Source organism: Trichoderma aggressivum (assembly GCF_033847375.1).
Source record: "Trichoderma aggressivum f. europaeum strain CBS 100526 chromosome Unknown scaffold_023, whole genome shotgun sequence".
Lineage (NCBI taxonomy): Eukaryota > Fungi > Ascomycota > Sordariomycetes > Hypocreales > Hypocreaceae > Trichoderma > Trichoderma aggressivum.
Genome location: NW_026946389.1, coordinates 226,871 through 249,800, shown reverse-complemented (window position 1 = coordinate 249,800; position 22,930 = coordinate 226,871). Strand labels below are relative to the sequence as shown.

The 22,930-nt window shown below is 53.7% G+C and overlaps 7 protein-coding genes across 7 annotated transcripts; 3 read left to right on the top strand and 4 right to left on the bottom strand.

The window, feature by feature from the left end:
* Positions 1-780: 780 nt before the first annotated feature.
* Positions 781-2,712, bottom strand: Triagg1_6085 (uncharacterized protein; the record flags this gene model as incomplete). Its single annotated transcript, XM_062900670.1, has 1 exon — positions 781-2,712. One exon carries the CDS (start codon positions 2,710-2,712, stop codon positions 781-783), a length of 1,932 nt encoding a protein of 643 aa, XP_062754942.1.
* Positions 2,713-6,393: 3,681 nt separating this feature from the next.
* Triagg1_6084 (uncharacterized protein) lies at positions 6,394-7,002 on the top strand (the record flags this gene model as incomplete). Its single annotated transcript, XM_062900669.1, has 1 exon — positions 6,394-7,002. The coding sequence occupies one exon, from the start codon at positions 6,394-6,396 to the stop codon at positions 7,000-7,002; it is 609 nt and encodes a 202-aa protein (XP_062754941.1).
* Positions 7,003-7,369: 367 nt separating this feature from the next.
* Triagg1_6083 (uncharacterized protein) lies at positions 7,370-7,852 on the bottom strand (the record flags this gene model as incomplete). Its single annotated transcript, XM_062900668.1, has 2 exons — positions 7,370-7,737; positions 7,819-7,852. 2 exons carry the CDS (start codon positions 7,850-7,852, stop codon positions 7,370-7,372), a joined length of 402 nt encoding a protein of 133 aa, XP_062754940.1.
* Positions 7,853-8,667: 815 nt separating this feature from the next.
* On the top strand, positions 8,668-9,366 carry Triagg1_6082 (uncharacterized protein; the record flags this gene model as incomplete). The annotated part of the gene is made up of 4 exons (XM_062900667.1): positions 8,668-8,679; positions 8,744-8,782; positions 8,862-8,936; positions 9,022-9,366. 4 exons carry the CDS (start codon positions 8,668-8,670, stop codon positions 9,364-9,366), a joined length of 471 nt encoding a protein of 156 aa, XP_062754939.1.
* A 1,662-nt stretch (positions 9,367-11,028) lies between these two features.
* Positions 11,029-13,002, top strand: Triagg1_6081 (uncharacterized protein; the record flags this gene model as incomplete). The annotated part of the gene is made up of 3 exons (XM_062900666.1): positions 11,029-11,425; positions 11,511-11,751; positions 12,012-13,002. The coding sequence occupies 3 exons, from the start codon at positions 11,029-11,031 to the stop codon at positions 13,000-13,002; spliced, it is 1,629 nt and encodes a 542-aa protein (XP_062754938.1).
* A 1,144-nt stretch (positions 13,003-14,146) lies between these two features.
* Positions 14,147-15,938, bottom strand: Triagg1_6080 (uncharacterized protein; the record flags this gene model as incomplete). Its single annotated transcript, XM_062900665.1, has 3 exons — positions 14,147-14,686; positions 14,767-15,417; positions 15,540-15,938. The coding sequence occupies 3 exons, from the start codon at positions 15,936-15,938 to the stop codon at positions 14,147-14,149; spliced, it is 1,590 nt and encodes a 529-aa protein (XP_062754937.1).
* Positions 15,939-19,094: 3,156 nt separating this feature from the next.
* Triagg1_6079 (uncharacterized protein) lies at positions 19,095-21,673 on the bottom strand (the record flags this gene model as incomplete). Its single annotated transcript, XM_062900664.1, has 2 exons — positions 19,095-19,677; positions 19,737-21,673. 2 exons carry the CDS (start codon positions 21,671-21,673, stop codon positions 19,095-19,097), a joined length of 2,520 nt encoding a protein of 839 aa, XP_062754936.1.
* Between the last annotated feature and the right edge of the window lie 1,257 nt (positions 21,674-22,930).

The window sequence follows — 22,930 nt, the reverse complement described above, 5'->3', positions numbered from 1 at the left end:
ATTTGCACAGCTTGCTGATGAACCACATCCTCACAATGCATGATACTTGTGTAATTTGTAGTAACCATCTGTATATAAGCAGAAATACCTGACTATTGAGAAAACCCGACGTATCTAAAGAACCAATGGACGACACATGAACATCTGCCAGCTAACTGATGCAAAATAGTAGTGAGGGTCATTGGACCCCCCATCATTCTTATTTCCATAATCGCAAAAATCCTCGCGGGCATTAACTGTATCATACACAAAAAAAAAAAAAAAAAAAAAAAAAAAAAAAAAAAAAAAAAAGAACACACCCTAGGCCGCGCTTTATGCTTCGACACCCTAGGCCGCGAGCAGTCCTCAAGCAGGCTCCCTTTAACCTTTTGCGCCGGCAATCCTTCTGAACGAAAAAAAAAAAAAAAAAGGCCGAGTCTCTAATACAGAAAAATAGCAATAGTTCCGGATACCCTCAATGACCCAATAGCGCCAAAGAAAAAAAATCATGATAGAATAAAAGAGTCCACACATCGTAAGCAAAGCCAATCCAATCCACCAACTATTGAGATAGTTCAAACTGAGAGAAAATGAAAAAAAGCCATCACGAGAAAAAAAAAGTCGTTAACCACCAAAAATAGAGTTATAGTTCTTTAATAAATAAAGGCGTCGCAGGAAATGAAATGAGAATCCAAAACGGTACTCTATGGGTTGCCACATAATTCAGGGTGGTGGGTCGAAAAAAGTGCATGTCCAGTGGCAAAGATCAAGGTGGTCCTGGTTGGAAAAGGGGGGTGAGCTTTAGGCCTTTCGTTGCCTTCGCTCCTTGGCACTGCTTCTGACAGGGCCAATAAATGTAACTTGCTTGGCCCCTTCTTTGCGAAGCCTCACAGGTCCTGCCATGCCCGTCGATTCTCGGCGGAGAGCTCGAGGGTCAGACTCGAACTCTAGCGAGATCTCGGCAACATCTGAGACGGATTCCGCCTCCAGCTGGTCACTTGCTCCAGAAACAGAAGAGCCTTCATCAGAGTCGTCATATTCTCCGTCGTCACTAACCAGAGAAGGCGCGTTGTTGCTAACAAGGGTGTTGGGGCTCATGTCGGCGTCCTCCATATCCACATCCTCGTCAGACAGAACCGTGTCAGAACGGTGCTTGTTGGCCATCATGGCCATGTCAGAATCTGAGGGCGAGGCCAGTGCCATATGCGCAGCGCGGCCTTTGCTGCTTGTCGGCCGTGCCGAGTTGCCTCCAGAAACAGGGGTTTTTGCAGTCCTGGCGGGCATGCGCATAACAACCGAGGCTCGGCCTGGCAGTGATTCCTGCATGGGGGATACAGAGCCATCGGCTTCCGACTCTTCCCCGGCAAGGTCCTCCAGTGGCATCTTGGACTTTGCATCGGCAACGACATCGTGGAGATTGCCTTGGAAATTGCGAGCCTTCAAGAGACGAGACAGGTGAGGTGCGTCAGAAGAGGGGCCAAATGCTGATGGGGACGGCGATGGCGATGGCGATGGCGACGCCTTGCCGGGGTAAGCAACAGCATTGATGTTGCGAGGAAACTTGACAACCGACAGCTTGCCCTGGTTGTAAAGCTTGAGCGAGTCGGAAATTCTCATCCGAAGCGATTTGAAGACGTCTTGCTCTACCACGTCCGGACGCGCAAAGGTATGCACGAAAGAAGACGTAGCTGTGGTGGTGGTGGTGGTAGCAGAGGACGAAACAGGAGCCGCTGCCTTGTTGTCCTTGGGGATGTTACCCCCCTCGGAAGCTTCATATGGCTGGCCGCAATGAACGGCGGCCTCTTCATGGCTCTTGAAATCACGCTTGTGTGCAATGCGGCAATGGTTGATGAAGCCTTGGGTGCTTGAGAAATTGTCCCTGTGGCAGTCCAAGCACACAAGCTTGACTGTCTGGCCGTCTGCCCGAGTCAGGACGCAAGGGCCTACCTTGTCTTTGGGTGGGGGGTAGCCGTTCGACAGAGACTCAAACTTATGGCTGCCGTTGCCACGGCGCCCCTTGGCGATTCCAAACCCAAGTTCACCATTACTGTTGCGGGTTGTTCTTCCTTCCAGAACGGGACCACGGGCAGGGAGATGCGATGACACTGGCTGTATGCCATCAAAGGCTGGATCGGGAATGAGCCACTTGGCATAGTGCCGAGAGTAAGGACCATCGACAACACCAAAGGGAGGCGCCCAGCGGGGGACAGCATCGCCGGCTTTGGCCACTACTGCAGAACCCTTTCCGTCGCTGACGTCTAACATTTGTTGCGGAGTGGGACAATTCACAGGATACGGGATGAGATGGCATCGGCGCAGCTGCTCAAGCGCAATCTGACACTTGGCAAGCTCTTGGTTGATCAATCTTAGCTCCTTGTGCTTGAGTAAAATTTCCTGGCAAAATTCAGCTTGGATCAGGTCTCTGGCGCTGTCGACGGCGCAAGACTCGGCAGCCATCGACGAGGTTGGCCCTTGAGGCCCTGGGAAAGATGGTTCCTGGGCCAGCGCCTGGGAGCCGGCCCTGAGGCGTTTAGCCGGTACAACAGAAGCCATGGCGTCGTCGTCGTAGTCGTCGTAGTCGACGTCACGATGCGATCGCTTGCGCGGCGACAAGTCCAGATCGCATGCGACTGACGAGGGTCGGGTTGGCGAGCTGAAGGCGATGGATGGCGACCCAATGACGGTCTTGTCGCTTCCCCTTGGATCGCTACTCCAAAACCGAAACATGGACATGCCCGCGACTGCTGCGGTGCGACTGCGCCAAAGACAGCAATTCGACGCGACAGATGCGACGCGAGGCAACGATGCGCTGCGAGCGAAAGGCTGAAGTTGGTGATGAGGTAATGCGCTTTTGCAAGCGGCGGCACAGGACAATCAAGGCAGGCACTTGGACTGGAGCGAGGGATGCGTCAAAGTGGGGCGCTGGAATGCGCGTGCTGAGGTAATCTGCCCAGGCAGTGGCGCCGGGCAAAGGGGGCTTGTGAATGCGGCTGGTAGTGAGGCTGGCCGGCGGAGAGGTCGGGAGACGCTGAACCTGAACCTGACCTGCAGTGAAGGCAGCGCGCAAGATGGGAGACAAGGGGTGAGAATGAGAGCCGCGCGCTGTAAACGGGGGGAGGGGAGGGGAGATGGGAGATGGGAGGTCGAGTGCTAGCGAAAGCCTCGAACAAAGCCTCTGGCGAGAAAGCGACAGAGGGAGAAAGAAAGAAAATAATTAAGGATAGGGAGAGTTGTGTTATGATATGAAAGGGGGAGAATTAGAAGGCGGCTTGGGCAAAGGAACAGAAGGTGACAAGTGAAAAAGCAAAGGGGGGGAGGCGACTCACGGCGTGAAAGAGGCGGTTTGTTTTGCACGAGTCTGGCCTGGACTGGCTGACACCTGGAGACTGGACATGGAGGCAGGGGCACAGGCGGAGGCGAAGGCCTGTGACTCGTCGTTGGCGGATGGGCGATTTGTTCCATGCTTTGGGGGGGTGGGCCGTGCTGGCGCTGGAGCTAGGGCTGGGCTGGGCTGGGCTGGGCCGCTGAAGTGCGAGTACGACGGCGAGGGTTGGCGCTGAGAACAGTTGAGCCGCTCAATGGATGGCTTCTAAGGTGCGGCCAGGGGGGTGAGTTGCGAGGTTGGGCGGTGGGCCGGGCGGGTGGAGGAGCTATGGCCGCCTGCTTGCGCGCGAGCAAGTTCAAGTTGCGGACTGTGCTGTTACGGAGTCTGGAGTACCGGTACTGGCGCTGGCCCGTGTGCTGTGCTCGCTACGGTACTCGTACATTCGCGCAGGTAAAACATGCGGGTACCGGTACAGTGCAGTACGCCTGCTATTGATGTCAATCCCTTTGCAATTCACCGTCTCCGGGGGACACCGTGGTGGCGCAAAGTCCGGAGCATGTACATTCACAGATGCGGCTAGGTACTGCGACAGCTGGCTACCGCATCTTGGGTCCGCAGTACTGTACATTAGTACTAAGGTACCTCTTGTGAGGTACTTGGTGCTGAACCGAAGGGCCTGGACGGGGCATCCGTGTTAGCGCCGTCTCTTGCCAAGTACAGTTCAAGGTCCTTATCGCCTCACTTCCAAGTTTGTTCCACGGAACGGTCTATCGACCGATCTGATGGATGCATCTCCTCGCTGATAAGACGGACAGCCATTCCAAGTACCAGGTACTACTATATACTGCCTCATATCTGTACTGATAATGATATCGACCGATAACGATACTGATACGGATGCACACGTGTGTCTTGCTGGACTTTGGTGATATTGCTGCCTTCTGCCTGCGTCAACCTCCCTCTTCCCCCTTCGTATCTGCCTGCTGCAACTCGTCGTCACGCTAGCAGAACAATGGCGAGCAGTGCCGCTTGCGAGCCCGCAGCGTATCCTACATGTACATATGATACTCGCCGCCTGCAGCCACCCAAGTCCAGCCCAGTCGAGTGGGCGCAACTTGGAGTGTGCAAGTTACAGGACGAGTATGTACAAGTACAAGTACAGTCCACTGACCAGGATCAGTTTCGACCGAAGCCATCGGGGAGTGTGCCGGAGGAGGGGCCCGTAAGCCACGCTACCAGAAAGCACCAACCAGCTCTTGTTTGCCCGTGGGACAAGGGCCGGGCACAGGCGATTGTCATCGAAGGCTCTTTGCTTCCATCGCTTTGTTTTTTTGCAGCCAGCCGCCTGTTTTTTCTTTTTTTTTTTTTTTCCTTTTTGCAGGATACAGGCAGTAGTTTTTGTTTAGTCCGGTTTATGCCGCCACTTTTGCTTTGGTGCACTTTTTTGCAATGCTTCTGTATCTGCCGCCTTCCGGCACCCAAGTCTGGCACCGAGAATACCGGAAGAGAGCGTCCGTCATGTCTGGTTTCTTGTATCAAGTATATACAGAGACGCAGCAGTACCCACGTCCCTCTCTCCACGACCAAAAAAAAAAGAGAGAGGGCGGGGGATGTGATCAGTTCTCGTGTGTACCAGATTCATCTGCCTGGCGCCTTCGTACTCGATGCGAGTCCTGCACCGCTGCCTATCACTCTGCGGCCCGTAGCCCAACGCCATGGCTTGCTTTGCCACAGTGTAAGTATCCATACTCGTGAGAATACATGCACAAGAGCAGGACCGCAGGAGTACGGCACGGCAGCAGTTGAGGGGACCTTTGGTGGTGTCTATTGAGGGTCGAGCTAATGTCGTTGGTGCATGGCTCCAATGCAGCCCAATCCGCGGACCAATCGCCGGCGTAGAATCCTCGATTTTCGGAATTCGAGATCGATGCTCAATATCTAGTACCAAGATCCCCCCCGTCGTTTGGCCAAACCCGCCGCTGTGTTGTTTTCAGACATAGAGGTAGTTGGTATTAAACACTGAGCAAGGCCCAAAACGGGGCAATTCTATACAAGCAGCTGCTGCACGTTTTTGCCCATCACTTGGTGCAGTGCAGTGCAGTGCAGTGCAAACATACGGCCGTTTCGCCATGTTCCAACTATTCCACGCAATACGACATCTGCCCAGCTCTTGACGGGCTGGTGGGCCGATCACGCTGGTAGCGCCTCTGCTCCATGCTGTACCAGTACCAGTACTCGGTACATGTCCACTTTTTGCAGTGCTACGGGGCACAGAGAATCATCGTCGTACCTGTACCTGTTCTCCACCCAAGTGCTGGCAGAATTCGTCATCCATTTGGTCTCAACAGCAGGTTTCGATTGGACTGCTTCCTCCAAACGAAGCGCAGACAAGCAAGACAATGCATTGCATGGCATCTGTTTTCCAGGGTCCATGTGCGCCCGTCCACTGAAAATAGCGTCAAGTGCCGCCAGAGACGCCAGAATCAGAATGCACATGCACATGCACACTCCCACGGCGGGCTTCTATTTGGACAACGTGCTTTTGGCTCTTCGTCTGATGCGTTTTGACTGGCGGAGGGCGGTCCACACCATCTGCCGAGCAAGAGGAACAAGGTTTTGTCTAGTCCGTTGGGCAGCCACTCGGTCGGCTTACCTTCGGAAGACGCTCAACAAAAGGCGGGCACCGGATCTACGTTGTGCCTAGTCTCCGATGGGATTTGTGCAGTGCTTGATGGAATCATTCATTATCAAGGCTGCTTTACATTTCCCAATTCGGCATTCCGAGGGCAATGATACAAGGAATCCTGGGCAGTTGAAGTACAACAGTAATACTACTACGACTTGCCTCTTAGCGACAGTAACACAGTTATTGACTTGATGAGAATGACGCTTCACCATAGAGGGATGCTTTTACAAACGAGTACCTTAGTAGGTACTTATAAAGCCAAAGTGCGCTAAGATCTAAGACATGTACCAATGTAGCTTTACTAGCTCCAAACCCACATTTTTTTTCCATCAAAAGCTCTAGCAACAATCATCGTCAACCTCATCCTACAACATTCAAACTGCATTCACCCCCAACCCCAGCCATGTCAACCGACAATGCCTCCAAGAAGCGCAAGCACTCCTCCAGCCAGCCAGCTCCATCCAAGAAACCTCGCACCCAGGCAAATCCCACCCTGATTGGCCCGCACGAAGCCATCCTCAAGGAACTCTCCGCCAAGCACAACGTCCTCGCCCTGTCGGTCCTCTCATCCACGCAGATCCGCAAGCGCGTTTCCAGCGCATCATCCCATCTTCTCGACAAATCCGCAGAGTCGCGAGCGATCCTGCTCCACGCGCGACCTGCAGACGTCTGCAAAATGATCACGGTGGCGGAGCAATGCAAAAGATTACTGGGGGACAAGGGCCAGGCCTGGTATCAGTACAACGAGCTCTTCGATCTGCCTCCCGAGGCTAAGAAGAAGAAGAGAAACTCGCGTGAGAGGGGAGATGTGGAGGAGGAGGCTGAGGAGGATTCCGACAGTGACGAGGGTGCGTTCGAGACCATGGAGAGTCGATTCGAGCGAGCCGTATTGCCGCCTCCGCGAGCTCAAACATACAAGTCTTTGAGGATATTCATTTCACATCAAGCAATCCCGGAACTTGATTCGAGGGAAAACGTAACGGTACAGACGAGCGAAGATACTCCACTATAGACAAGGTTGCGGATATGGGGAAACATGGGGTGTGCTTTCGACCGGCTGGGTCTGAAAGGGGAAGGGGGGGGGAATTTCACGAGGTTACAGCAATATGATACCCAAGTTTTGATATACAATCTTATCGAGATATTAATTACCTTCGGTGCGATACCCAAAAAAAAGCATATGATACACTGATTCAACACAGCGCTTAGTTCCGTTGGAAACCTTTCCTCGTCGGGAAATTCGACGGCAGGCTTAGCAAGACCTGAAAGTCCGATACAGGCAGCCTCATCATTTTCGCTCGTATGTCCTAAAACATTGATGCCGCTTCGGTCCAGTCCTATGATTTGTTCGTCCTTCTCCAATAGTAGACACCGGTGGCTTAGTACACGGGCTGGTCCTTCTGCTTCTTGGACTGATCCATAATCCTGAGGACGAAGTTGACAATGACGGCCAACAGCAGGATGATGGCCAAGAAAGTGGGACCGAATCGGTCGTCGAAACCAGCCTGCCCCCTCACTCGTATAGACTTTGCCCTCCAGTGGTATGTGACCAAGGCGTAGATCATGGTCAGCATGGCGACGCCGGTAAAGAGGAAGGCGGAGATGAAGGACACTCGGTCGCCAAAGTTGAGCATGCCGATGGCCAGGGCGCCGAGGATCACGGTAAAGTTGAGCCATGACAGGAACGTGCGCTCGTTGGCGAAGAAGACCTTGGGCTCGACGCGAGTAGGGAGGGCAATGCGCTTGCCTATGTCGATTGATGAGCAATTGGCACGGCATTTTCGACGAGAGCGTAGGTGAATCTCCACCTCATGCTATGGCAACTTACCGGGGGCGGTTTGGAGGAGAGGCTGGGAAGACATTGCGCCGTAGTGATGAAGTTGGAGAAGAAAGAAAGAAAAAGTTTATCGCTGGAGAGCTTCGAGCTGGCCGCTAGTTGATTCGGTCAAAGGATGACGTTCAGGGCGGGTTTGCCAAAAGGACGGTTGCCGCGCGCGATTGACGGGTAAAGCGATAAAAAAATGCCAACGAGGGAGCGGCACGCAAGAGACGAGTCGGAGCAGGTGAAGCTTTCGGGGAGGGCGACGAAGAATTTTGCGCGAATGCAAAGATGGGAAGAGAAAGAAAAAGCAAGATCCGACCGTGGCGGCCCCCGGCAGCATCTCGCAGGCCAAAAGCTGCACAGAGGTACTCCGTACTCGTAGGTCCAGTTCCGCCCATCCCCACCGCCGGCCGGATTTGTCGAGCTACGCGCAGCACGTGGGCTTGGACAGCTGGTTGGTTAGCTGGACTTGCTGGAAACTGATAGGCTGATAAGACAGCTAAAGAGGCTAGGGGAGGCGGCAGAAGGGAGGATCACGTGCACGGCCCCGCAGAGCAGAGAGCGCGGTTTGGTTTGCTGTGCCAAAAGGGGAAAGCCATGCAGGGCGAACGAGCAACTTGTTGCGGTTGGAAGCACAAAGAGCAAAAGAGAATTAAGCGTCACAGGTGAGCTCGTCTCCGCGGCCGCATCGCATCGCCTGTCAATGGTTGGCTAACGCAGGGCCTCGTCGGGGCACAGGCTGTATTTCCATCATTGGCATCCCGTACGCACCGCCAGCTGGTACATTGTCGTCGCATCCGCCCATCGCATCCTCCCCCCTAAACTCAACACCCAGCCGAAGCATCACCAGTCAACATGTCTACCCCGGTACGCAATGCGCGCTGCAGAGGCTCTAGGAGGGGCTGTGAGACATGCTAATCGAGGATACTAGCCCGTGCCCTTTAACCGACTGAAGCAGATTGCCACAGATGTACGCTTTTGCCCGCATCCTCCCCAGCTGTTGGAAGCTGATATATCGAGCTCTCGCGCGTCTAACATGATCCAACTAGGTGTGCAACAACGCCATCGGCAGTGCGGAGTTCTACGACCACGCCAAGACTGAGCAATGGAACTCGACCATCATCGTATGCCAGATCCTGATCCTGATCCCTCCACGCGACGGCCAAAGACGTCTTTTTTTCCAAACCGCTAAACTAACCGTTGCGACAGAGCTCAATGCTGAAGGCGCTCATCTCTGAGGCGACTCCCCAGGGCGCCACTTCTCCCTCATACAAGTTTGCCTGCAACAGTACCATTGTCCAGCACTTGGTTCCCACATCCGCCCTGAACAAGTCCCGCGGCGGCACCGACACCAAGACCGAGGAGCCTCATGTGTCGACGAGCACAGATGCCACCGCAACGGACGGCAAGCCGCACGTCGGCCGACGAGGAATGCACAGCGCAACCGGCGCATACTGGGACGAGAAGAAGGACGGCATGTGGACTTTCAAGTACGACGGAGGCGAGGGCAAGGGCATGGACGTGGTCATCATGCTGATCTGGATCGCCATCTGAGGAGGCAAAAACAAGAAGCCTGAGGGGTGAAAGTGAGGGGGAGGGCCGGCCCCTGAGCCTGCATCGTGAAAAGGTCGGTGGGCGGACTCTGGCTTGGATGCGATCTGGGCAAAGTCGCTCCTCTCTTGACTGCGGTGGGTTCGGGGGAGGCGGCTCTGGTGCCATGGTTCGCCCACGCTTTGCATCTTTTGATGAATTACTTGCATATTGAGCGATAGGATGCTGCGATGGACAGCGAGCAACCCGACACATGGCATGGAAACAAGTAAGGGATACCTACGGAGTCGATTTGTTATTTGAGCTGTTATTAATTTACTTTTGATCTGCATCATGCGGGGCTGTGCTTCTGAGAGTTTTCCACAGCAGTGTTATCTGGGAGTAAATTTACATGTAGTGGCTACAAGACCAACAGGAAGTAGATGATGCCGCCATGAATGAACCGGTACGTGTCGCGTATTGGAGCCGTTCTCGAAAGCATTGCAAGGTGGCGCCTAGAAACTCATCTTTAGGTTTGCGTTAATGGATTGTACGACAAGCCATATGCGGTGGGTTTGCGGGATTTCGTGCACATGTAGTCCTAGTTACCTATATAGAGGCTTTTATCTTATAAACGTTCAGTACCCAGGTAGCAAACACAAAACAAAAGTCGACGTCAAAGTTCTCAATCTCAACCCGTGCCTCTCAATGCATCGTCATTCCATTCCAGGAACCGCAAATCGCGCTGTTACGCGACACCCCAAAAGACCGTCGCCAACACATGCAATTTGCCAACTTAGCGTGCTGCTGTCAAACACGACTGCAAAACCCTTTGACGATGCCATCTTTCAGCGCCGCAAATGCAGGGAGAGGAAAAACAGCAGGAATGAAATGGGCACGCGATCAGCCGCACCTGACCTACCCGGTACACCGCCGGGACGAGCGATTCTCGTTTTCTTTTTTCTTGTTTTCTTTTTAAGGCTACGATCCCCTCTCGCGATGCCTAGACTTTTCACCTGCCCTCTCACCAATCTACCCTAACAAAATGGGTGGGTGATTTGCAATTTGAATGACGAAAGGAGTTTCACTGCTCCATACGGATTGACAGACAGGGTCCACGATGCTTCAAGATCAGTCTCCCATCTCAGCTCCGCTATGACCTCAGCTGCAGCGCCGGGGTGGAGAGCAGCAAGACGACGGCTCGGACTGCTAAACAGAATCCCCACCGGGGATCGGCATCGTCTCCGAAGGGGTCCTTTGGCCGGATACAGAGCCAGAGCAGAAACGACGGTGTTGGATTGCATTGTCCGAGAGCGTTTGCCATCTGCTGTCAGCGAAGCGAAGAAGTACGAGTACAGGGAGCTTTGGTCCGAAGGGATCGGAGGGAGACGGGAGCGTCTTGGATGGACTGACTCTGGGGGCTGAGCTGTGTCTCGTCTCTTGGTGGGCAGGATTTTTTTCGTTTTTCTTTTTTTTTTAATCTCGGTGCCTGCGGTCGGATGCCGGGAGCAGCGAGCGATCAGATGTTCGAGACAAGTCTGCGACACGGTGACAAGGCATCCATCCATCCATCCAACCCTCCAGTACGCCTTGATTTTCTTCTTCTTCTATTTTCTTCTTCTGTTTTCGGTTTCTTTTCTTCTTGGCCTTGACGAGGGATGCAAGGCAGCAGCATAAATCCTGTCAATGGACCCCGATCGAGACCGTCGACAGGAATTGGCAGCATCCAATCCGCATGCAGTGCCAAACCATGCCATGCCATGCCATGCTGGTGATACCCCAAAGACCCTCCGCCTCACTGCTGATCGAGGGTGGATGTGGATGGGCCAAGATCTTCCGTTGCGGGCCAGTGATTTGCCTGGCCAGATGCCCCATCCCGCAATCGTCTTGCCACCCGCTGCGGTGCTGGCGAGAGAGGTTTTTCGCATCGGCGTCAAGTCAGGGTCAGGGTCAGGCCATGATGCCCCGATTCCCCCGCCTTGGCTTGCGACTACTATCCGCACCCGCAAGCGACCACCAAGATGTGCCCATGAAGCCCACGGCCTGGTCGACCACATGATCGCTGCTGTGATACGCAGACGTCGTACGTCAAGCGTGGGCAATTGGGCTGGGCCACCAATGGCGTCTCGCGTGGCCTTTGCCGTACCTCGCGCTAACCCGCCATCAAGTGTGTTTCCAAGGCAAGAAGAGGCAGTGGCACATGGCCATCCCGTCGACTAGCACATTCGCCTCCCAGGGGAAGAAGAAAAACTCTGCTGGACGGGCTTGGTTGACTTGGTTGCATGGGTCCCGCGCCCGGAACCAAGTTTGCGCTCTGCTCTGCTGGACCGCCGTCACACCACACCAAACACACCCCTCCCTCACCCCCGAAGTCGCCCATTTTTTTCGGCGATTCCTGGCCTCGGTCCGGTTCGCTGCCCATCTCTGCGAGTTATAAAAGACGGCCAGCCGTTGCCCCGGTCCAGAGTGTGGGGGGGAACAAGTGACCACTCGCACACGCAGCATCTCGGCCTTGTTTCTTCTCATGAAGTCGTTAGTGAGGAGCAGTAAAACATTGTGCCGCATTACTAGTACGCAACTGCGATAACGAACAAAAGTCAACACGTCAACCCATAATCATCCCACCCCTTACTTTGCCCGTGGGGGTTTATCCAACGGGATTCTTCTAGCACCAGTACCAGCACCAGCAACCACACACGCAACACTCACCCCAACTCTCTCTCGACTCAAACCCTCACCAACGCCCCCGACGACTCGGCCGATTTCCCTGGCCATTCTATATACTTGAACTCTGAGATAATGGTTCAACTACTTGCGTCCCCGGCTTTGTCTCCGAGCGGCAATGCCATGCTCGAGGCGAGCATCGACAGATCTGAAAACATGGTCTCATCGAGGGAGGAGCACGCCCAGAGAGCACGAGAGCTCATGGTCAAGAGGGGCATGATGAGGGCGCCCAGGCGGGGATTCTCCCTGACCGACCACCAGGCCCAGAATGACGGGCCGCATCACTTCCACGCCGCCGTGCCTTCGGTTGATCGCATCCCGGAGCACGCGGCCGTGCCCGCTCAGCCCGTATCAAAGCACATGCCGCCTCCCCAGCGGCCCAAGCTGCCTCCCCCTCGCCGTTCGTACTCTGTGACGGACAAGGAGCCCGAGCCGGCCAACCAGCCGCGACCATCTTCACGCCTCACCCTGCTCGACCTCCCCTCGGAGCTGCACTACGCCATCTTCGACTTCCTCGACCCCATCGACGGCGCGTGCTTCGGCCTGACGCACTCCAAGCTGTACGACATCCACCGCCGCAAGAACGGCATCGTCCCGCTGTCCAGCCGGTACTCGGGCCCCAACGACATCGAGTGGGCGTGGCGCGGCGCCGGACCCCTCGTGCACCCTCACTCATCAAAGGCCGAGGCCAGCGACAACAACGAGCTGGAGCGCCTCCGCGTCAAGGGCCAGGTCTACTGTCGCAAGTGCGGCATCTCGCGCTGCGAACTCCACAGGCACCTCAAGGACTGGTTCGGCAAGGGCTACGAGTACTGCGAGATCAAGGAGATGTACGGCCCGCCCGCCGGGCCCAACGCCAGGGGATACTGCTTTATGAAATCCCCAAAGAAGCCTCATTCGTGTGGACGCCACGGGGCGAAGAAGGCAACTGCATAGTTACAGTCCCCAGCGACGTTTCTATTCTATTTTTTTATGCTGGATATTCGGTTTCTACAAGGCGCTTTTTGGACGGGGAGGTCAGAGGACGGTTCGTGACGATGGCGATGATTTTTTATTTTAACTTGCTGCGTTTTGAGGAGAGATATCATAGGAGGGAGGGGAATTACGGTACGCGAATACGCTTTAGCGGGAAGGGAAGGGGATCTTTTAACGGACTTTTTCTTTTTTCTGGTGTTGGATATACTGATGAAAGGGCCATGAAGACTGATACACCAGCGGATTTGAACTCGTCTTTTTTTTTTTTTTTTTTTTTTTTTTTTTTTTTTTTTTGAACGAGAAGACAATTTTTACCTAGAGAAAGAAAGATGTAACAATACAATACTCAAACTAAATAATAGAGAATGAAGAGAACTTCTCAATCATCATCTTGGATTGTTTTTCCTTTTTCGTGTACATCAGTCATATAATGTTTGCTCTTGCAATCATCATCTTAGATCAGATCAGTCACATAACGTTTGAACTCAAAGTGTGCGAATCTGCTTAATTCCTCTTCTTCTCCATGGGATTAAAACGCCAATAATGACCATCTATGTAAAGTGCCTCAACAGCCAAAAAGGTACTATGTAACTAAAATAATGTGTTGTATATGCGTGACGTGCTTCTCCCGATCCAAAGGGCATTTGTCCAAACCCAGACACAGCCAAAACCCCCCCTCTTCTCCCCCCCAAACCTCACTACGAAACGAAAACAGATGAACCGGGAGGAACCTGTTTACAAAAAAACTTGTAAACGTTAAGCAAAAAAAAGGAGAAGAGGGCTCCCATTCCATTCCCTTTCCTCCTTTTCGTATGCCCTTTAGGAAAAAAAAACGCCGGAGATTGTTTGCCCATCCAGTCTATGCAAAAAAAAAAAAAAAAAAAAGAAAAAAAAAAGAATAACCAAAAAGACTTGAGAAAGATGCAGTCTTTGACAATCCCACCGTTTTTTGGTCCCGTGCAAAAACAATTGTAAAAGAAAATCAGGCTGATACACACAGCGCCATCATACTGTCATCGCCTGCTGCCGGTTGTCGCCGTTTTGTCCATGTTTGTAGCCGTTATACGTCATCATAACGGCAAAGTTATGTAAAGAGCCGAGCTGTTTAATGAGGGTTTCTCCAATCCACGGGACAGTCCTCCCTGGTTTCGATCCAGTCGTTGATGCCCTTGACGAACCACCCGCTCGTCCACTTATCTCCGTCGTTCTTCTCCTTCTTGGGCTTGCCGAGCTTGAAGCTCTTGCTCGTGCAGCACACGTTTTTCTGGAATCGCCACTGGAAGCACTTGCGGTCTTTCTTAAAACCGACATCTCCACTGGCGACTTGGTCGTACTTGGCTCGAATCAGCTTGCCGCGGTCCGTCTCCGTCTCCAGCTTCTCGAACTCCTCGGCAGGAATATCAAGACCGGCAGCCTCACAGACCTTGGCGCAGGCGGCTGGTGAGTTGTGCGCATACTTTTGGACAACGTTTTTGTCGCCCTCCTTGACCTGTCGATCTCTTTGCTGACCGGTGGCCTTTTTCTGGCTCTCCTCGTCGGGGGCGAGGTAGCAGGTATCGTCCGACAGGTTGTCCCAGTCCTTTCGGTAGGAAACCATCTTGGGAGCGAAAAAGGCGTAGTACATTTCTCGGATCTGCATGAAGTCCTGTGTGTCGATTTTTGTTAGTCTTGTTTACTTTACTCTTCTTTGCCCTTGAGCCTTTGGAGGAGAGAGAAAATACAAACCTTCTTGGTGCGTGTTTGCTCGTACTGCCACACGCCGCTGATTTCCTCCGAGTTCATGTGGTGCATGGTGAAGAGAGGCTCGCACCAGTGGCCAGGTCCGTAGGGCAGCGTGTTAGGCTTCTCGCCGTTGAACATGGGATGAGCGTTCAAGACCTTGGTCCCCACCTCCTTGGCAACTCTGGCGAAGACGACATCACCACAGCACTCGTCTCCCGCCTTGTCATCGTACTTTGTGATGTCCGGAATCTGGGCCATCTTGCGCATGAGCGCGCCGGACACGATGTAGCCGCTGCCGCCGTGGGCAAAGGGGAAGCCGGAGATCATGGCGACGCTGCCGATGTAGACGTTGTCCCGGGGGTTGACCTTGTTGCGCAGCCAATGGACCAGAGTCGGCCAGACGACGTAGGTGTCGGCCTCGGCGAAGACGTACCACTCCTGGTCGGGGCGCAACTCCCAGGCGCGCACAATCATGTTGACAAACTTGAACTTGTCCAGCTCCCAGCCGCCGTCCATGCCGGCGGTGCAGTCCTTTTGCGAGACGGGGCATTCCTGCTGGGCCTGGTAGAGCTTGAACTCGCCGTACTTTTCCTTGATCTTGTCGTCGACGCGGTCGAGGGAATCGTAGATGTGGTACTTGCCAATCTGCTGCTCCTGCTGGGTGTTAGTCGCGAAACCCTTGCCCTGCTGGTCCGTTTGATGTGCCGCCGCCAAGGCCGGGAGCGTGTGTGTGCAACGGCAACGGCAATTGGAAAAAGACACACAAAGATACTTACCAGATCGGAAAATATGAGAAAGTCGTCGATGCACTGCAGGCCGGTGAGCAATTGCGTGGGCAGCTTGTCGTAGGCCTCGGTGGCGCCCGTCTTCATGACCAGCATGATGCCGTCCATGTCGGGAAAGCCGTCGCATGGCGAGCTGAAGTTCCAGCGCGAGTGGACGGCGGCCTCGGTGCCCTCATGGTACAGCGTGTTGTTGTAGACGCCCTGGCCCTGCAGATAGGGCGATATGCGGTCGTAGATGTACTGCTTGTAGTATCCGGCGGACTGGTGGTCGCGCAGCTGGTAGAGGGGCAGCGTCAGCAGCAAAGTGCAGCCGACGATGATGGCGGCTCGCCAGTTGCGGGACGGCATCTTGATAAAGCTTCGCCAAGACCAACTCCGGTCCGCTCCCATGCTTGGCGGTCACGGCACAGTTGTGGAGGGGCGGCAGAAGCGTTGAGCCTTGCCAGAGAGAGAGAGCAGGAGAGAGCAGGAGGAAGAGAGAGAGAGAGAGGAAGAGAAAGAAGAAGTTATCGGAGTGGATTGGAGATTAAATTAAATTGACGTTCAACTCGGCCAAGGGGGGGAAGCTGAGCTGAGCTGAGCTGAGCTGAGCCGAGCCTTGGACAGACCGGACTTGTTGTGAAGGACAAGGACAAGAAAGAGTCGGGGAAAAGACAGGCGGACAAGCGAGGGGAGGACAAGCAAGGACAGAGCAGAAGCAAGATTGGCGACTGTATCTCGTATTGCGTAACCCGAGCACGGCCGAGGTGAGATATGCGATCAAATTGATTGATTTTGGCAGCGAGAGGGAGAAGGGCAAAGAAATCCAAGATGCGATTGATATTCTCTTTTCTTCTCCACCTCGCGTATGTGGCTGGGCTTATCGATCCGGGACAGCCACAGCCTGTTGATCGTCAAGTCAAGTCAAGTCGAGACAAGTCGAGACAAAGCAAAGCAAGGCAAAGCAACTGTCAGGACAGAAAAGAAAAGAAGAGAGATGGCAGAGACAGAGACAAGAGGCAAAGAAAGAAAGCAGAAATCCAGCACCATCCATCAGCCCAGCCCAGACCCGCTTGGCCGCCTCCGTCAGCGAGCGATCGCTATTTCTCATCCATCCATTCTTTCCTGGTCGAGGTACCTGTACCAGCACCGGTACTCGTACATACAGGTACAGACGGAGCGCACAGGCGGCGCTAGCACCACTAATGAGCCTTGCTAGCAGGCGGGATTCGTTCATTCCAGCGCAACACACTACTAAGACCTCCAGGGCATCAATTCTGTACAGTGTACTCCGTAATCTTGACGGGTACATGCGAGTACGCACTACGGGGACAAAGCCGCAAAGCATCAATGGGGCAAGGGGGGGAGGCTGTAGGGCAGAGAAAAAAAAAAAGCAGGCAATGATGACGAGCTGAAGAACGGGGAGCAAGGGTCTGGCATTGGACGACTAAAACACTAAACACTAATGCTGCTGGCGGTTAACGAAGCCAGTTCGGGCACTGTTGCAGCGGGTCGTACGAGTTGGGAAGAGGCCGAGAGAGAGCACCAGATGAAAAAGAAGGACGCACGCAAGCGAGAGGGATAACAGATTGGGGGGGTCCCATATCTTTCACGCTGTTGTGCAACCCTGAGAGAGGGAGATGGAGGGAGAGGGAGAGAGGCGTTTGTGCCTGCAGCAGCTCAGTGTTACTGGATTGACTTTGAATGGCATGGATGGGCTTGATTTGATCTGTGCTGACTTGATCTGGTATGATTTGATGAGTACATGTACCTGGACCTGTGCTCTGTGCTCTGTGCTACAGTATACAGTACTACCTAGGTATGCAGTATCGGCATCAAAAACAAATACTAGAATGGATGGATCCATGATGGCGGTTGGCATGTGTGGACATGCCTTGCCTACCCAGAACTCGGCCTCGTCGGGACTTTACGATGGGGTCGATGCTGGATCAACTCTCCCTAGCTGGGCTGGGCTGAAGAACAGACGAGACGAGAAGAGACAAGCCCATTGCTGACCAGATAGATACATGCACATAATGCCTCTTGTCTCTGTCGCCGTGCCGTGTTTTGAAACAAATGGGAACAACGCACATCCAATAGAAGCCGCAAGACAGACGCTGAATATACCCACCCGGCATCCACCTTTTACGAGGCCTTGCGCGGCCATCCTATCCCATCTATTGCCAACTATTTGGTGCTATCTGCAGCGCCGGGAGGTACTGTAGAAAGGAAGGGAAGGGGAAAAAAAGGGTCTGCCAATCGTTAGTCTGGGATTGTTGGGCGGAACTATGTACATGTTACCTATTGCTTGATTCCCCTTTAGCTGATGGGGAATGCGAACCAACATGACTCGATTTGATTGATCGATGGATATCAGTGATCAGCATCGTAAAAGGGAGGCTGATGACGATTTGCCTTGCAGGGGGGAGAATGAAGGGCTACAGTAAGATGTTCATGCTTATTGGTATTAAAGCCTGACAGCTTTCTTTTTCTCTTCAAGTGCTTCTGCTTCTGCTTCTGCCGCAGCGCTGACAAAGGGGGGTGGCAGTGTTTTCTCGCTGGCCCTTTATTTTTAGACTTAATACCACTTCACTTCGTATCTCCAAACTGCAAGCATCAAAAATCACATGTGCATCACCATCAAGGATACGATACGATGCGATACATGCCAATTGCCCGCATCAGCTTGTTTCATCTTTTTGTTTCCCCTCCCCACGCTTCTCCTCCTCCCCCTCCCCTCTAAAGTCTGTGCATATACGGAGTACGATAACGCGCAACATCCATTCTTTTCCCCATCCACACCTTTGTATTTTCCCCGTTATCTTCAACCTTTTTATTTTCTTCAGCTCGCACTTTCAGCCAAGCCGAGAACAGACCACTGTCGACTTCCGTCTTATCCCTTCCTGGCCTAGTCACGAATGACGATGGAAGAAGCACAAAACAAGAAAGAGGGAAAAAAGGGACAAGCGCCGTTCCGGCTGGTTCTCAGATTTCGTATTCCCGTGAAGAAGGCCAAGAGGGAGTGGAGCGCTCTTTGATAGGGCCAACCGGCTTTGGAGGCAACTTTCGCCTAGTTCTAGTTCCCTGCATGGCATGGGGATTCGAAACTTCTTTTCTGGCCCTTTCGCCACGGGGGACAATGGCGTCTTTTGCTTGGTTCTCTTTTGTCAGTGTTCGAGACTCAGCCAAAGCGGTGCTAGCCCAGAGATTGACAGGACGAAGCTTACTTGGGACTCTACGGTACAGTGCTGTTGCTGCTTCGTATATACGTGAACTGGTTCATCTAATCTCATCTCAACTGTTGATGCTGCGAACAAAGTAAATCCCATCTTCAGTCTGTTCTCTAAAAAACGTCAATTTATCCAGCGTGTAGATATAGTAGTATCTAAAAAAAAGAGTGTCCTTGACCTATGAAACGCCATTCGCGCACCAAGAATGCCAGCCGCCCATTCTCTAAAAAACGAAGCGAACCAAAGAAAAGAGGAAGAAACACACACACACACAAAAGAGCCGGCCTTTCTATCCCCCATCCTGTAATAGTAATGGCACAGTAGCCCATTGGGAACCTTAATTGACCATAAACGCCGTGCTTCTGCCCTCAAACGCCGTAATCTCGCCGTCAATGGATTTGGCATCGCCAAAGTAGCAAAGTCTGTATTCGCCCGGCGTCGTCCACTCCTCAATCTCCCACGAAATGGTCGCGGAGCTGGTGCCCATCATCACGCTGCTTCTCTTCCACTGGTATACCAGTTTCCAGTCCGAGTCGTCTCGCACCACTGTCCATTCCGTCTCGCCGGGACGACGGTACTCGACGGCGGCAAACGTCTCTTCCAATCGCAGGTTGTTTCGCGGGTTGGCTCCAACAAATGTTGCCGTTACCTTGTCCCCCAGGGCAAACCGGCTCTTGTCGACGTCAACAATCACGTCTCCAAATTGTTGAGATTGTGATGTGCCGTCAAACAAGACGCCCGTGTTGAAGCCGTAGGATCGGTCACTGTTATCCGGGGGCAAGGGGCCGGTCTCTCGGGAATCGGCTTCTCCACTGGGGGCATCATCTTTTAAGAGATAAAGCAGTGCCTTGGTCCGATCTATGTAGGCCGCAAGTGTGTGTGGGCCGTACAGGGTTGAGGCTCCCTCATATCGCTGGATCCTGTGAGTTTTGCGTGTCAGCATTGGCCAATCTCAACAAGGCAAGGGGAATAAACGTACCCGTATTCCTGCTCTGTCGTGATATAGTGAGTATAAGTGTTGCTCGGCCCTCCAAAGACCACAATGGGCTCTTTGCCGTCCAGCTCCTCTGCTAATTGAATCTTGCTGCTCTCTGCAACTGCCTCTTTCCATCGTCTACCGGCCATCGTGGTCGCCTCTCCGGGGCTGACAACGATGATGAATTGGCCAACTCTAAACGTCTGAATGTCTACAATGTCTGGCGTCCAGTGATAGGGCTTGTGCGTCTTGCCGACGTTGAAGAGGATGGGCTTGGGGGCGTGGCACTGTATCTGCTCAGGGCCGGGAGCTCCGATGAGCCATCGTATGGCCTTCCATTTGGGAGATGAGTTTGTGTCGTTGTGACCAGACTGCGTAATTTCATAATGGCCCGGTTCGTCCCACGTCCCAGCTGCGAAAGAATAGCCCAATGCCGCCGAACACGTGCGGACGGTTGAGCCGTTGGGCAGCTGAAACTGAAAGTCGGACATGTCGTGAAACCGGTGAAATGCCTTGACGCCCGACCCCTTTATGTTTGGCTGCTGGGTATCCATCGAGGTGTAGAGCTCTAGAGCTGCCTCGTACTGCTTCTTTCCAATCTCGAAACACGATGCAGCCCCCTCATCCTTTTCCGTAAAGAAGGGACCTCTCGCGTGGCACTTCCTACTCCTGCCAGTGCTCCTACAAGAGCTCGTCTTGAATTCGCACGGCTCGCCTGTACCATCGTCACACCAGCCGCCAAGCGTATTGGGGCTTGCATCACCCACGTTGGCCTGAGAAAAGCCGGCAACAAAATCGTCCGTCTCTTGGACGCCTCGGCGAACTCTTCTCTCAAAAAGATCCGCGGCCACGCCCTTGTTGTCTCCTGTGATGAGAGTGTTGTTGGCCAACATGGATGTTCCATGGGTTGGGAACCATGTCAACACGCCGATATTCTTGCCGTCCGATGCTCTCCTGAACTTGAGCAAAGTCAAGTCCTTCTCCACCGAACCATCGTCTTCCGCGCTGACATTGTACTTGGCCCTCTCCTCTTCGGGGTTGGCGAGATAGGCGTAGAGGCTTCGGTTGATGTTGGCGCCAAAGACTTTGGTGGTGCCTGCGGTGAGGGTGCCGGGTTCCAAGCTCTCGTGTGCGCGGCGGATGGACAAGAGGCAGCCGTCGACAATCGCCTGGTAGCTCTGCCTGTCGAACCCTTTGCTGGTGATCTGAGGTAAGAGGTAGTTGAGCCAGGCGCCGGGCCCGGAGTGAGAGTGGGTCGCCGTGACGGCCAAATTGTCATGCCCATACATGGAGTATTCGGGGCCTAGTTCCTCTAGCCCCCGGAGAATGCCGTATCGCACGGCGGTGTCACCAGCCTGTGTATCCAGGACGAGGTAGATGAATCTGTCTTCGGGCTGACCAAGATCGCCCACGATGAACGCGCGAGAGTACAGGCGCTGACGCACGCCGCTGCCGACCTGCTCGGTATTGGCATAGCCCATCATGTTGATCTCGACAACAGGCCCCGTGATGTCGGCCTTGCCCACGCCGATGAGGTAGTGGCCATCTACAGCGCCGCCGGACATGGCGAGGGCCTGTGCCTTGCCCTCGCTCCCTAGCCTTTGCTGCTGTTTCTGTCCATGATACTGCTGATGCTGATGCTGCCCCTCATGAGGCTGTTGCCGCTGCAGAGCCGCCAGCTTCCTGCCCACGAGCTCATCCTGTATCCGCTGCGGGATATCTGCGCTGTAGATGGCGCCGGGCACCGTGGCCCAGCTAAAAGCACGAGAGACGGCCGTGAAAAATGCGAAGACGACGACAAGAGTCATCACCAGCCACTTGGCATAGTGACGCAAGCCTCGGCGCGGCCCGTTGCCACTGTGTTTCCCGCGCGCCAGGTCCCGCGGAACCGCAGGCGACTCTGGCGGAGGGCCTTTCTCTGTAACTTGGCCTGAAGCCATTGGTTTGCCGAACGGTAAAAGCTGCTTTCAGGTCGGGGTAAAAATTAGAATTACAATGAATTGTTCTAAATCCAAGATACCGAGATCGGTGGCGTTCAAAAGACACAAGCCAGGGCCCGGGAGGCGAAATCTTAAATTTCGTTCAAACGCTCCTTACGTAAGGAACTTTTCCATGTGCCGAAATCTCATTTCTTTTGAATGCTTTCTCGGGCCATTTTCGTTCTCTGTTCTCAAGCGAGCTCGGTTGCCAGCTGGCGGATGGACCGGAAGCCGCGGGCAACGGGCAAGGCCTTGGTGTTTTGTACGTGCGTCGTTTGCAGTGATGAGCCTCCTATATCGTGGAGAAGCCGATGAGCCGAGCAAACGTCTTAAGAGGACCGTTGGGCGTGGAGACGTTTCTGGGGTCACGGCATAGGTTATTTATGCTTCTTACATTTGCTGTTCCGCTGCGGGTGGGAGACAATACATGGGCATCCGTGCCCTCGAGCCGCACACATGAGCGCATGCGGAAACCCTCAACATGGCGCATGTATCGTCCTTCAAAGTCCCTGATGCGGCCAGAGAGGATTGGATTTGGCGTGAGACAAACGGCCTAGAGGCTGAATGGGGGCGAGCCAATTAGCGGCCGTCGAACCCCGGCCGTTGGTTCGAGACAGACAGAAAGCGGCATTGCCCGCGTTGTTGGGGGTCTTGAAGCTGTGTCAGCCGCCTTGGGCAGATCTGGTGGCATGATGCAGCCGGAGTCAGCTGGTATGGATTGTATGTTAGCGGGCAGCGTTCATAGGCTATATAGCAGTCGCGGTTCTTCTCATCGTGACCAGCCGAGCAACCCTCTTTTTCCTCTTTTTCCTCTTTTTCCTCTTTTCCTCTTTTCCTCTCAGTCTTTCTCCCCCTTGGAACATCCATCTCCAACGATGCTTCTCTGTCTCTCGGTCTCTCCTCTTTCTCCCTAGGTAGTGGACACCAATACTACATACTCCGTATCTGATGCTCCCTATCTACGGTTACAATCGGACTTTTATTCCTCCCATTGCCGAACGCCGCGCTCATTTGCGGTGCTGATGACGTGACGATGCGGGGGCTGCGTGAAAGGCGCTCCGGCGGGATGAGATGATACTTTGGGAACTACCGAGCTCGAATGGAGGCAAAGCACGGCTGCATTAGCCATGGATTGATTGATTGATCGGTCATACTACATACGGAGTACAGGTAGGAGGATTTACCCCATGAACAGGCATCGCCTTGCTGGGCTGGCCC